At 34.5% G+C, this 13,809-nt stretch overlaps 1 protein-coding gene across 4 annotated transcripts in view; it reads right to left on the minus strand.

Annotated features, from left to right (window-relative positions):
- The window catches only part of rbm33a (RNA binding motif protein 33a), a 51,592-nt gene extending 46,669 nt beyond the window's left edge, over nucleotides 1-4,923 (minus strand). For all 4 annotated transcript variants that reach the window (XR_007968513.1, XM_052103195.1, XM_052103279.1 and 1 more), the window contains exons 1-4: nucleotides 4,760-4,923; nucleotides 3,687-3,768; nucleotides 3,084-3,132; nucleotides 2,814-2,887 (exon numbers count right to left, since the gene is read on the minus strand). Coding sequence is in view for 3 of the 4 variants with exons in the window: in XM_052103195.1 (XP_051959155.1) it covers nucleotides 2,814-2,887; nucleotides 3,084-3,132; nucleotides 3,687-3,768; nucleotides 4,760-4,778 (224 nt within the window). In the remaining variant the exon portion in view is untranslated. The remainder of the gene's footprint in view (nucleotides 1-2,813; nucleotides 2,888-3,083; nucleotides 3,133-3,686; nucleotides 3,769-4,759) is intronic.
- Nucleotides 4,924-13,809: the final 8,886 nt, after the last annotated feature.

A 13,809-nucleotide genomic window follows, 5' to 3' on the forward strand; every position in this document is an offset into this window, starting at 1 on the left:
AAAAATAATATATTTAACTTGAAGTGTTGCTAAATGGTATATTTCTGTTCTTAGTTATGCTGTTAAATTGTTAACTTTGATAATAAAAGAGTGTTGTTCAGTAACCCGTTTTTGTATTTTGCTTTGGTACCGAAAATTTCACTGGTATTGGAACTGAAATATTGGTACTGTGACAACACTAGTAAGGAGGTCTACAAACCTGACTCAGTTATACCAGTTCTGTCTGGAGGAACTTATTGCGAGAAGCTTGTAGAAGGCAACACAAAACATTTGACCCAAGTTAAACAATTTAAAGGCAATGCTACCAATTACTAACAAAGTGTATGTAAAGTTCTGACCCACTGGGAATGTTAGAAATAAAAGCTATTTTCACAAATTAGATAGATAAGTTAAAATGATATATTGTACACATTTATTTGTTGAATAAAATGGGAATAATGCAGCTTTAGGCATGGGTTTCTTTGCAATAACTTGTCACCTAGCTCAAAAAACACACTGACTTGTCGATTGGTAGTTTTTAATTGGTAGTTTTGCTTATCCCTACCCATTACCTGTAAATGATATATTACAAAGTGAAAACAATTGTCATTTCAAACACAATTGTTCTTCAGTAGACATGACTTTCTGAAAAAAAAAAGGAATGTTATTTTATCTTCTTTTTATTAAGTTTTTATTTGAAAACCACTATACTTTTGTAATATTGTAATTGTATTGTAATATCACAATACATATCAAATCAGCTAGTAAATATTGTAATATCGAATTGGGAGGTCTGTGGCAAGTCCTAGTGTTTAGGCTACAATTTGTTTAATTCTAAATACTATATTTATTTTTAGAAAGACTAGCTACATTGACCTAACCACATATATGACGAGCCATCCATGGTCTTACCTCTGCTTATGATATTGCAATGTAAATATAAGTGCAAGTACTGTACATAAAGGGTTTTAAAATCTGAACCTCCAAGACTTAAGAAAATGTTCCTCCTCTGTTATATATGTTCTGTTTGAATTATGTTTATATTAGGAAATAAACTGGCCTTGTTTTCCTAAATATTAATTTAATTATTAAAAGTCTGATTAAAGGACAACAGTATCTGTTATGGAGTAGGAAACTAACATTTAGACTAAAAGCACAGTCTCAACAGTTGTAACCTAAAGTGGTCTACTCATGGGTAAATTCAGGATATTATATCTAGTCCTATATAAACAAGGCATTAATTTAGTTTAGTCTGATTTCATATACTACCTTAAATTAAAAAATTCTATAAGTTCTAGATTATAAAAATAAAAATGTATCTTATATGCAAAGAATGCAATTAAGTCATTGTATTAGAATTTAATTGTTGTTAAATAATAAACAAACTTAGAGCATGTGGAGTACACGTCAGCCACCAACGAAGACCATTGTGATCCAGGAAAAATTCTGTTTTTGCAGACCCTGTTAAGCATGATAGCTTATAACTTTGTTCTTTTAAATTTGATATATACGCAGCAGTGATGTGAGATGTAAAATGTAAAACATCTCACAGATCATTTCACAATCACAATATGTCAAAATAAATGCTTTTTGTGGCCAAATCTTTCAACCCAACCATCTGACAAGAAAGATTTTACTAGCTTTGATTTTTGATTCACTACCTCTAATGCTTATTACAATCACTAAAATCAACCATGTGTGGTCACATTCCTGGAATGGAAGAATGAAAACAAAAGAGTGATAGTAGGGGTGAGAGAAAAACATTTATTCTCTGATGTGTTGTGTTTCTTCAACGATTCTGAATCGATTCTCAAATTCAGAATCAGGCAGTGCAGTGGCACCTATATGTGCACCAGAAACACAGTGAGATGCTAAAAACAAATGGTCAGACTAGCATATACCGCGCTACTAAAGCCAAGCACACACTACATACTGATCGCAGAGTAGTTGTTCAACAACATTACCAACCTCCCCGATAGAAACTACGATCCTGAAATGTATTCACAAATTCAAGCACATAGCAACGGGACAGTTTATTCATGATAACACGTCAACAAACAACATGATAGACAAGCTTGTGCCCGTTATTACACAGAAAGGGAAAAAACTGCTGAAAAAAATGAGACAGCAGTTCGGGTGATGAGGGTGCTATTTTTTATTTTCTAATTACTTTTTGTCTCCTGCTTGCCAATGTCTTTCTTTCCTCTTACAAGCGCTACTTCTTTGGCTGTTGGTCATTGTACCACTCGCTTGTCGGGACAGAGAGCATTGGAGATGCTTGATTAGTTTCTTAAACTGCAACCTTACTTTGTGTCACTTTACTACCACCTGTGGTGTGGAAATAAGAAGCTGACATCTGCACTCTCACAGAAGTATTTCATGTAGCCATCCTGGACCAGCGAACCAATAGTTGTGGTTATAGTTATAGACTAGGGATCAATTAATTCAAAATTATTAATTTAATACTGAGTGTCTATTGATAAAAAGAATTGGTGGACAAGATGCATCGTGATGCATTGAGAATAGTTTTGTAATCAAATCGTTACCCTTTGAAACACAATCGAATCGAGTTGTGAGGCCAGTGAAGATTCACACCTCTAAGTAATAGTGTAGCACAGGACTATATCAGGGCATAATGATAATAGTAGTGGTCTACTGTAAGTAAAACTATTAGTCCAGCTGTTGTAACAAATATGGTCTTGGAAGCTACAGTACATTTAACTCACTATCATTACCTTTGTCTTTGAACAGTAATTGCCAAAAAATGAAAACCACCACAAAGCCACATCGATTGATTTTTAAAGGCCTAGGGTTTCTTTTATTTTTTGTAGTACCTTTCAATTTGGTCCTCTTCGTCACTTTGCAAGAGGTCATCGTTCAGCTCCTCATCTGAAAGCTCTGATGGGTTCTAAGAGTAAAGCAAATTAGAAAAAAGGAGCAAAATTAGCTTTTCTGGAAAAAGTATAATTAATCAGTTAAACAGTAAAGCAGCTGAAAGTCTGCAATAGAAAGAACAAAAACGATCTTCACAACCATTAACACAACAGAGGATAATGAGTTTAAATGGAGGAGAATGAAAATGGCAGTGATGGAAAAAAAATTACCTTTTTTGACAACAGCCAATCTTCTTCAAGTAAGTCTTCCTCCAGATCACTATGAATTGATAAAATAATGATTAAAAAAGTGCTAATATCACCATCTGTAGTTCCAAGTCTCTCTGAAATGTCCTGATACCATTTCTACAGAGTGAAGCATTGCAACAAACTTAACAATGAAATCTATAAATCTATATATATATACTGTTTAGATTCCTGGCATGACACATTATCCTAAAATGCTATAAGGGCTTCTGTGGAAATTATGCTCTTTTTGCATTTTTTTCAATCTGCCTCATTGAAACTAGAAATGTTAAGAGAAAAACAGAGCAAAAAATTCAGACTGTGCAAAGGCAATACACTCCTATCATGTTTACACACTCTACTGATTGGCTAAGTTTATATAAGGGGTTTGGGGAAGGGCATAATATTAATAAGTATGTCCTTAACGTCTCATGTGCAGAACTTACGCCTCGCATTAGACTTCCGGGAATTTGCACGTGATGGAAGTCGTATAAGTTTATGCGAACAACATCATGTGAGATAATACGAAATAGCCAACTCATAAATAACGTATGACTTTTAATGAGATCGGTTTGGATAAAGACATACCTCTCCAAGTCATCGTCGTCATCTCCTCTTCGTCTTCTTGACCTTTCAGCACCAGGCTTATCATATTCATCAAACTCATCATCTACATGCAGACATAAGACAGGGATACATTAATCACCTACTATGGAACAGATAAAAAGTATTTATACCCATCTGTATAACTGACACAAGGACTTTTCTTCTGTGCACCCCCACTAGTCATGAAAGTGGCAAATGTTTCTTTGGAGAAAATCTACTTGTCTTAAAAGTTTAGGCTTTAATCAAAATACAGCAACGACCATCTACAGTGAAAACAGATCATCGGGTGAATATTCCAGAGAGATAAGATCAAAATTTAATCAGATGTAATCTTTAAATATGAGAGGCCACTACAAGATTACATCAAGTGCAGTTCCATGGATATTTACCTCCTAAGCTACTAAACTACCATTAATCTTCGGAAGATGTAAGAAAACAATTCCCAGCATAATTATTTCCAATGAGCTACTCCTTTAAAAAGCAGCTCATTTCAGTCAGATCCTATCTGTGTGGCTAACAGCGATAACGACATTGAAGATGTGATGTAAGACAATCTTCTCTAAAACGGGTTAAAGCCTGTTTTGTATCTCTGGCCTGGTTAAAACAACAGTATTGCTGCCTGTTCAGACAGCGCTTTAAATGCTTACATAACCAACACAGACCCGACCTCATTTCTACACTAACCACATTAATTTCATGATATCAGAAGACACAAATAATCACAATCGTGCAACTGCATTAATGCGTTTAAACACAGAGACATTTCATTTCAACAGTTGATATTTTCATTTAGCCAGTTCGCATCCGCAGCTGAATTGCAATATGTAAATACACGTTTGCTCATAACTCATCCTCCACGGCCGTTAATATGACACAAGCTCACTACAGTTTAAAACAGCCAGACAGTTAATCTAATCTAAAGACAATCTGATTTCAACTGTAAACAGAGCAGCAGGTATCTGAAGCCCAGCAAATTATGGAACAAAAGCAGCTAACTCGTTAGCACTAGCTGTGAGCTAAACTGAATGCAAATTAATATAACTGATATATCATACCACCGGTATTGGTCGCCATAACCCAATACTGTATGTTATCTTGGAGACTCTGGTATCTCTATAACGTCGATGAGTGCATTGAAACAGGTTTAAGTGTAGAGCTTCAGGCTGTTATCTTAGCGTGAATTCCCCTCAGTCCGAGCACTGAAAACATCTGCAGAAGAATCATGGCGGCCGCTCTGAGCAGCGATGCATCATGGGTATGAAACTGAGAGGAGGGATGTGCGATCGAGGTGGGGGATGCTGCAGGTTTCAGACTGGAGAACACATGTATATGTCGAAAGAAAGAGAACACAGTCTTGTTTTTAATTTTATTGCGCTTTAATGGCATGTTGTAGAAAACGAACCAGGAACGTACAATGGTAATAGGATATATGCTGTTTATACATTATGTAGCCTATATATATACACTGGTGGCCAAAAGTTTGGAAAAATGCACAGATTTTGCTGTTTTGGAAAGAAATTGGTACTTTAAATCACCAAAGTGGCATTCAACTGATCACAAAGCACAGTCAGGACATTACTGATGTAAAAAAACAGCACCATCACTATTTGAAAAAAATCATTTTTGATCAAATCTTGCCATTATATCAAACACAATGCAAAGATATCTGGCTTGTTAAATGAAGCTTAACATTGTGTTTGTGTTTGAGTTGCCACTGTATGCAATAGACTGGCATGTGTTAAGGTCATTATTAAGTCAAAAATTGCAAAAAAAGAAACAGCTTTCTCTAGAAACCTGTCAGTCAATCATTGTTTTAGGCTATACAATGATTGCCCCTGAAAAGACCTGAAGATTTCATACAAAGGTGATCACTACAGTGTTCAAAGACAAAGAACAACGGGCTCTAACTAGGACAGAAAGAGATGTGAAAGGCCAGATGTACAACTAAACAAGAGGATAAGTACATCAGAGTCTCTAGTTTGAGAAATAGATGCCTCACATGTCCTCAACTGACAGCTTCATTGAATTCTACATGCTCAACACCAGTTTTATGTACAACAGTAAAGAGAAGACTCAGGGGTGCAGGTGTAACGCTCCTGTTCTACCTGCTCCGTACGGGACTCGGAACTGGTGTCTCTGGCATGGGAGGTAGGTTACAGCCAGCATCTAGCATATATTAAAAACATCTCAATTTGATAGTGTTGTTCTTATTTCACTAAAGTTCATTAACCATATATAGAGTTGGGCACAAGCCCAGAGGTGCCTTGTCCAGGCAATATACTAATATTGAGTATAATGCAACTCAATACTTTTGAAAAAAATAAACAGTGCCTTATTTCGCATTAAATATAAATTCAAAAATTACTGCAGCACATTGAATTTGTCAATGCTGTTGTGATAAATCAGCAAGTTGACAGCCTGTCACATCATATCTGTTACTTTTCTCAGCGCTTGTCAGTATGTAACAGTCACAGTCGTTATTTTTTTTATTTGTATTTATTTATTTATTTCTATATTTACATTGCAATTAGTGGAACATTTGCAATTTTGGTCTGTTCTTCACACCTATCGTATGACTTTAGAAATCTTGGAATACAGTACATGAGCCATATGTAGTAGCCTACAGTGCTCAGAGATGGACAGCCCCAGTAATTCACTTGGGGGGGATTACTTCAGGACTCCTGAAGTCCACTATCATCTTCACTGTTTTGAGAACCCATGAAACCATTATGTTTAGACTTGTACTGAAAACATTTTGTGAGTTGGTCTTGTATTTAATTTCATTTTCCCTTGGTTTTTTTTTAATTATTATTATTTATGTCATTTTTAGGTAGGTTTTAGAATTTGTAAATGAGGTTAATATATTCACAAACTCATGAAATGTTTCTTGAAATGAGCAAAGATATTGATCAAGTCTAATGGAATGGGTTTAAATTTCCAATATCAAAGTTCTTTGATCAGCCTTGGTCTGCATTAGCACTACATCAAAACAAAACATAAAAGTGTTTAATAAATGTAACTGTGCTCTGTGGTGTTAGGCTATTTTTAAAGTACAGTATTGCTACTGTATCTATATTTAAATGATGTGAATTCGTCAAAGAATCTAAACAAAACATGCCAACATGGATTTATTTATTAATTTGTTGATTGGCTTATTTATTAGGCCTTCTAGAGCATTTATTTTATGCAATTAAACAACAGTAGGCTACATGTCCGATTTTTACAACACTTTACAACAAGGTTCCATTTGTTAACATTAGTTAACATTAACTAACAATGAACTACATTTATAGCATTTATTAATCTTAGTTCATTTTAATTAACACACATACTAATACATTTTTTAAATAAAAATGTGTATTAGTTATCGTTAGTTAATGCACGATGAACTAATATTGAACAATTTTATTTTTATTAAATAACATTAATGACGATTAATATTTGCTGTAAAAAATATTTTAATAGAATAAATTATTGTTAATAGTTTGTTCATGATACCTAATACATCAACTAATGTTAACAAATGGAACCTTATTGTAAAGTGTTAGCTACTGATGTTACTGATAAATTACATTTTGACATTGTCAAATTTCTTAAAATACAATTAATGTCCATATATAAAAAAGTAATGCATAGTCATTTATTTTAAGACTTCAGTTCTATTAGGGTGATATAAAACAATCGATGTGTTGCAATACACGCAATATTTATTCAAAGCCACACGTGCAGAAGAAATCCATTATAAGATGTAACATTGTTATTGTTCCCTCATATGGTTCAACTTTGACATCAAATTCACCATTTAGAGGTTATAATTTTCTGGCTGTTGTTATTGGATATCATGCAACAATTCGCGACGCTATTGGTCTGTTGCTTGTCAGTCTGCGCGCGCCGACGCTCGTGAACGCGCTGCGCAGACAGTGCACGACACGCAAGTGGCCAGAGAGTGTCTGGAGTCTGTCTGAAACTGATAAAAATGGTGATGGAGTTTCCAGAGTCTCGCTCATATTCATTAGAATGACAGACCGGAATTTTGCAGTCATCCTACACTGTAGCTATTTCGTAGCTCCGTAAAACTAGATCCTGTTGTAGCGCATTTCAAAGTTTTATTCCATGTTTTCATCAGACAGTTCATTATTTTACAGGTAAGACGATCATTGTGGGGCGCAAGTCTTTTTAAATCTAATATTATTTTGGTGACTGTGTTGTTCATGAATAACCTATATATTCAATTGTGTGAAAATTGGGCGATGTTGCTTAAAAGTAGCAAACAAATCCGCGCATGTACATCGCTGTTCGGCTGCCAGCTCGTCATTTTAATGTGATTAGGCTACATGACGCGTTACCGCATGTCGTCCGAAGAGTTTTAGAGCATCGCGATGAAGTCTTCAGACATATGACGCACCTGTGCTCACGTGAGCACGTTCTCTCATTAACCCCATGACCTCGTGATGTTAAATAGACTGCAGTGTGTCTGGAGAGGATATTCAGCAAAGACTATACTCTGGCACATCCATGCGCCATAACAGTTGCTGTTTATCCGTGCATTTTAAGCCCCCACCCTCCCCCCTCCTTTTAGGTCATTCAGTTGAGATTTTCGCGCATGATCGTATTTCATGTTTAAAAAAAAAAAAAAAAATGATAAAAAATTATATAGACACAATGCACCAATATCGTGTTTGAAAGCCAGGGGTGGTTAGTCTAAATACAGAACTTAACATTTTAGAGGCACCCGGAGCGTTAACACATAAAATTAAACCCTAAAACTCTTCACGTGTCTATTCTGTGACGCGTCTGTGTGTCTGCAATACGGGGTAACTTGTTTATGACGACTCTGATCAGCGCGCAACTGGAGTTATTGGAGCGTTGCCTCGCGCTTAGATGATGGTAGCATGTAAAAGTGGTTTGTTCCTTAAAAGGCATCAATATTAAAAGCATTAGACCTAGTAATGGTAAAATAAATGTACTGAAAATGCATTTGATGATCTAATTATTTGTTGGTTTAATTTATTCATCTGAGAGAGAGTGGGAAAACACTTTTTTTTTGTCCTGTTATATAATGTGCCTGAAAATAATGAGGGCATTTCCATAAAGAAGGATATTGAAAAAAAAAATATATATATATATATATATATATATATATATATATATATATATATATATATATATATATATATATAGGCCTATATATATATCTATTTTTGTAAAGTGGGTATTTTAATTTTTTCTAGCCTAATATATTATGTACCCTTTGCATTTTTACATTAATTGTGTTAGATTCACAATCATGAATATTAATCATTGCACCCTGTGCTCTGCATTCTTTCAGGATGCATTTGTGGTGTGCAGACTAAAACATTTCAGATTTAAAAAAAAGCATCCTTGCTGTCTTTCAAATTTGTCATTAATTACCTCACTTTTACATGTATCCATTGTGTGGTGTAGAGGAACAGACTAGGTCTTTGTTCCTTCCTTAAATGTTTTTGCAACCCAGCCAGAGAAGTGCTGTTTTTCTGCTCTTTACATTTACAAAATTGTATTTTTTCTAAACTATTTTATGTCCTTACTGAGATTTGAGAAGGCAACATAAATACGCTGTGTCTTGTCGTTGGATATGCGTACGCATTTATAGTTTTAAGGAGATATCTGTCTTTGGTTTTGCTATCATAAGCAGCAGAATCATATATGATTCAGCTTTTCAGCCATACACAAAACAAGATGGCTGCTTCACAGGAAGTAATTACTGTATAAACAGAAGTGTATACATTGTCCTTGCTTGTTAAAATGTTTTTATTTAGCATAAGGAGAGTTTGGAACCCTGCATTCACAGGGTAATATCATGCCTTGACCCAAAGCTGCTGTGTGATCAAAAAAACAAAAAGATTATATAAACAAATATTGTGTAGATTTACTGTAAATTGATGTATCGCGTTTCATCCCTTCCATGGTGCAGGTGATTAATATATTTATAATTTTATGAAATAAGCACAAGGAATCAACATGAACCATTTTAATAATCGGTGGCGGTCACACAAGGTTACGGCACAAAATTGTTTATTTGCAGACAAAGTGGCAGACAAAAAAGTAAAATGTGTACCCATGCACGGTTGAATTGCTAAATATTATTTTTTTAGGCATACTTTGCTGTGGATGTTTCTCAAACCACCATTACAACCCAATACATTAATAAGTATGCAGAATTTAAATTCTTGCATGTCGCAGTATTTTTGCACAAAAGTAGTTAAACCGAGCACTGAATGACTCTAATATTAAAAGTATCCTATTGTTTATTACGTTGAAATAAGCTTTTACTTTATTGCTAACCTTAGTATTTTGTAAACAAAATTGTATTACATTTTGGCATACGTCGGCCAATTAATGAGAGAAATTTGTTATCTGTCGGTTTGGCCATTTTTGTTGCATACATCACAAACTGATGGACAGATATTTTCGGCCAATTTGAGCTGTTCAGTGAGTGTAGAAGATGTGCGTTTTCACTTGTTCTTGACTCAAGGTTTTCATTACTGTAATGTTTGATGGTATTATAAATGCTCCATTGCACACATCTGTATATAAGTTCGCAGTCCAACTTCAGTACTCCATGTCATGTTTCAACCGGTCAAGGAAAGTGAGTGTGTGTGTGTGTGTGTGTGTGCTTGCGTGTCATGTCTATTCAGCCCACAGGCCTGTAAAACATTTGTTTGTAAAAGTACTCTACAGTACAACCTGTTAGTAAAATTATACTCCTCGATTAGATGTGTAATAAATACATTTCGTCATCAAGTGGCTTTGCTTTTAAGTTGGTATCTCATAAAAATGTCAAGGTGGCAATCCAGGTGAAATTTTATTTGACATTTTATGCTTGCACATAGTTATTAAATGTCTTATAGCCTTCCGAAAAATTGTACATTTATTTAACATGATAAAAATGATCTTATAACATTTTAATAGCAATTTTTTTTATTTCATTGTGTGTGACAATAAATGTACAAATCTGTAAATATAATACATCTCTAACTTTATCTCAATATAAGGAGAAGAAGCATTCTTATAACTTATTTTTTGATTGTTGATTGGCAGTTATATGAAAATATGCATCTGGACAACAAGTGGTATTTAGTAGCACTGCTTCCATTGAATAAATACATTTAAAATATTTTTTAAAAGAAACATCAGTTTAATACTTTGTAATTGGTCTTTCTTTACAGGCAAGAAGAATGGCATTCTGGTACCTTGTGATGACCTCTTGGTGTTGTCACAGAATCAGCAACACTAAAAGGTGATACCCATGTTCTTGGAGTTGTGCTGCTGTACTGATGGTAGGTTTAAAAGGGCATTTCCTACCCTGTACTCTGTGAAGCACATTTAGGCCTGTCATGGAGAGAAAGATAGCAGGAATGGCAGGAATGCAGGGAGGTGTACAAAGGTGCTATCATTAAAGCCTGCAGGCTAATGAGTGAGCATCAGAGAGGCTAATGCTAACCGAAATGAGTCACTGTTTTCTTTGTCAGATGTGACATTTGAAATGTTGCTGAGTAATCGCATCTTCAGCTTGGTGCACCAATCTTTCCAAGTGTTCACTTCTCATAAGAATATTTTACCGATTTCTTCATTGAACACCATGATTTGACAGATAGATCAGTTACTAAAAATATATTGTTCAGGCAGCTTTGCATAAAGAGAGGCTATTGCCGAATTTAAATGTAAAAGGATACAAGAAGATTATTCACAAATTGTTTGTGAGATTTGGCTTGCATTTATACCCGTATCTATTTTGGGACCTTTTTTGTGAGAAATAAGCTATTGCAAAATGAAGATGGCGGCCATGTTTGTTGTAATGTTAGTAGGACAAGATGCACTAAGCTCAACAGCGCCACCCAGGTCTATCTCAAGCTCTTATGGAGTGAACTTCTGGAGTATCTGTGTGACAGAACAAGGTTCTCACTCTCTTTCTTTGCGTGCATATATTCAATATCAAAGCCACAATGGCATTTTAAAGGGATCACTGGCAGGCAGCCAGAAACTTACAGCCTCTCTTTTTCCTCTAACCTCTCCTCTTTTTGTGGCTGTCCTGGCTTACTCGCTTTCTTCCTTTTACTCATGTCCTTGTGCTGATGGCAGTGTAACGTCTGACTCTTCTCAAAGCTTTGCCCAAGTGCTGAAGCAAGATGTTGGATGTGTTAGGACAGCTGCCTCCATTTTAGGGAGGAGTTTTGCAGAGGAAGATGGATACCCTTTTTACATTACCAAAATTTGGAACACGAGTCAGTTTGGACTTGTGGCAACATCTGTGATTATTTTGCAATGTTTTTACATTTTGTCATTCAGAAGACGCTTTTATCCGAAATATTATTTTTTTTTAATTGTAACTGTAGTGTTTAGTTGTTATTCGATTGTAACCAGTCCCATTTGCGATTCATGTGCTCTTGTGGTGTTATATAAGAACGTTTAATAAAAGTTATTAAAATGTTTGCAGTTGCAATACGAAGCATGCTTTGGTGCATAGATTACCAGTTTAAGAATTTGTATTTTTGCTGTACACTTCTTTTTGTTTCTGCAGCTGCTATTTCGACACTCTTAAAGAGCTTGTTATGTTTGGATGTCCACACTGACAGATTTGAATTGGCTTTTAAAACACATTTCTGGAATTGAAATGGCAAAAGCCCATATTACAAAGCAAAAAGCCCATAATATCCCAATATAATGGTGCCCTCAGGATTTCACAGTTAAACAGTTATGTTTTCTAATCCGCTGTGATATTTTATTTGTATTAGTTTACGGCAAGGGCAATATAGAATAAAATATGTTATATTTTGCTTTATCCTCATAGATGCACATTTGGCTGATAACATGACTGATGAAATGTTTTACCTTGCACGTTTCTTTTGCAAGGTTCAAGCAGTAATACAACAATGTTAATTCAAAGTTCTCTATAAAGATTCTGTCTTTTGTTGTACATGTAAGCGTTTATTTATGATTGTTTGTTTTTTCTTGTTCATTTGATTTTTGTCTCATTATGAATAAAATGTGTCATTGCTTAATTCAGAAATTGTGTTTTATTATGGTGCAATATTTTGTTGTATAGGATGCAATGAAAATGTGTGCAGATTTTGAATCAAATGTTCATTGAGGTAAATAAAAATTACACACACACAAAAAAGTCTTTTAGAATTTAAAAAGTATAATATCTCAAAGCTTTTTTTTTCTTTTTTTTTAAATCATGGAAATTCATAAATGTTAAATGGCATTGTTTTATCAGTTTGTGTAAATGCAATTAAAAATAATTTTAAGTTGCTCTGATAAAACAATATATGCTTAAATTAATGTTATTTTTTAACATAATTGTACAATAACCTGAACAGTAAAAGATAGTTGTGTGAGTAGAATTATAATAATTATAGTTGTAATTGTAATAAAATATATATTTTTAATTGCTTTAATATAACAGGGTCTGCTTGTTTTGATAAAAAGATGGATTCATGAGTTACATGCCCAATGTAAGTCGAAACTATGCTAAATATGAGTGAGACTGGTTTGGAGTGTAGATGGTGTATGAGCTGCTAAAACCAGTGCCATTGACTGTGTGGGCGGGTTTGGGTGGTTTACGAGGACATATTTTTAGGTTACAAACTGTAATTACAAGGGTATAATGCTATAACTGTGGTTTAAGAGGACATTGCTAGTGTCCCCATAATTCAAATCTTTTTAAAAATATAGTAAACTATGTTTTTTTGAATATGTAAAAATGCAGAAAGTTTTTGTGAGGGTTAGGTTTAGGGGTAGGGTTAGAGGATCTGTACAGTATAAAAATCATTATGTACATGGAGAGTCCTCAAAGTCTGGTGCAACAGAACTAGAACTCCCATTGTAATTTAACAATATAATAGCAATGAAGGAATTTAGGAAAACTGTTCTTAGCTTATTTTTGGAAATGTAGCTTACATAAAGACCGTGGTTTGCATTTGCATTATATTAATCAAAATGAATAATTGTGACTACAGTATCAAGGGAAATGATCAACAGTTAGGATTTTTGTCAGCCCTAGCAGATAGACATGTATAAATGTTACTTTTTTTTTTAAAGGACTCACAGTTGTAATGTACAC

This window comes from Xyrauchen texanus, chromosome 1 (assembly GCF_025860055.1).
Source record: "Xyrauchen texanus isolate HMW12.3.18 chromosome 1, RBS_HiC_50CHRs, whole genome shotgun sequence".
NCBI lineage: Eukaryota > Metazoa > Chordata > Actinopteri > Cypriniformes > Catostomidae > Xyrauchen > Xyrauchen texanus.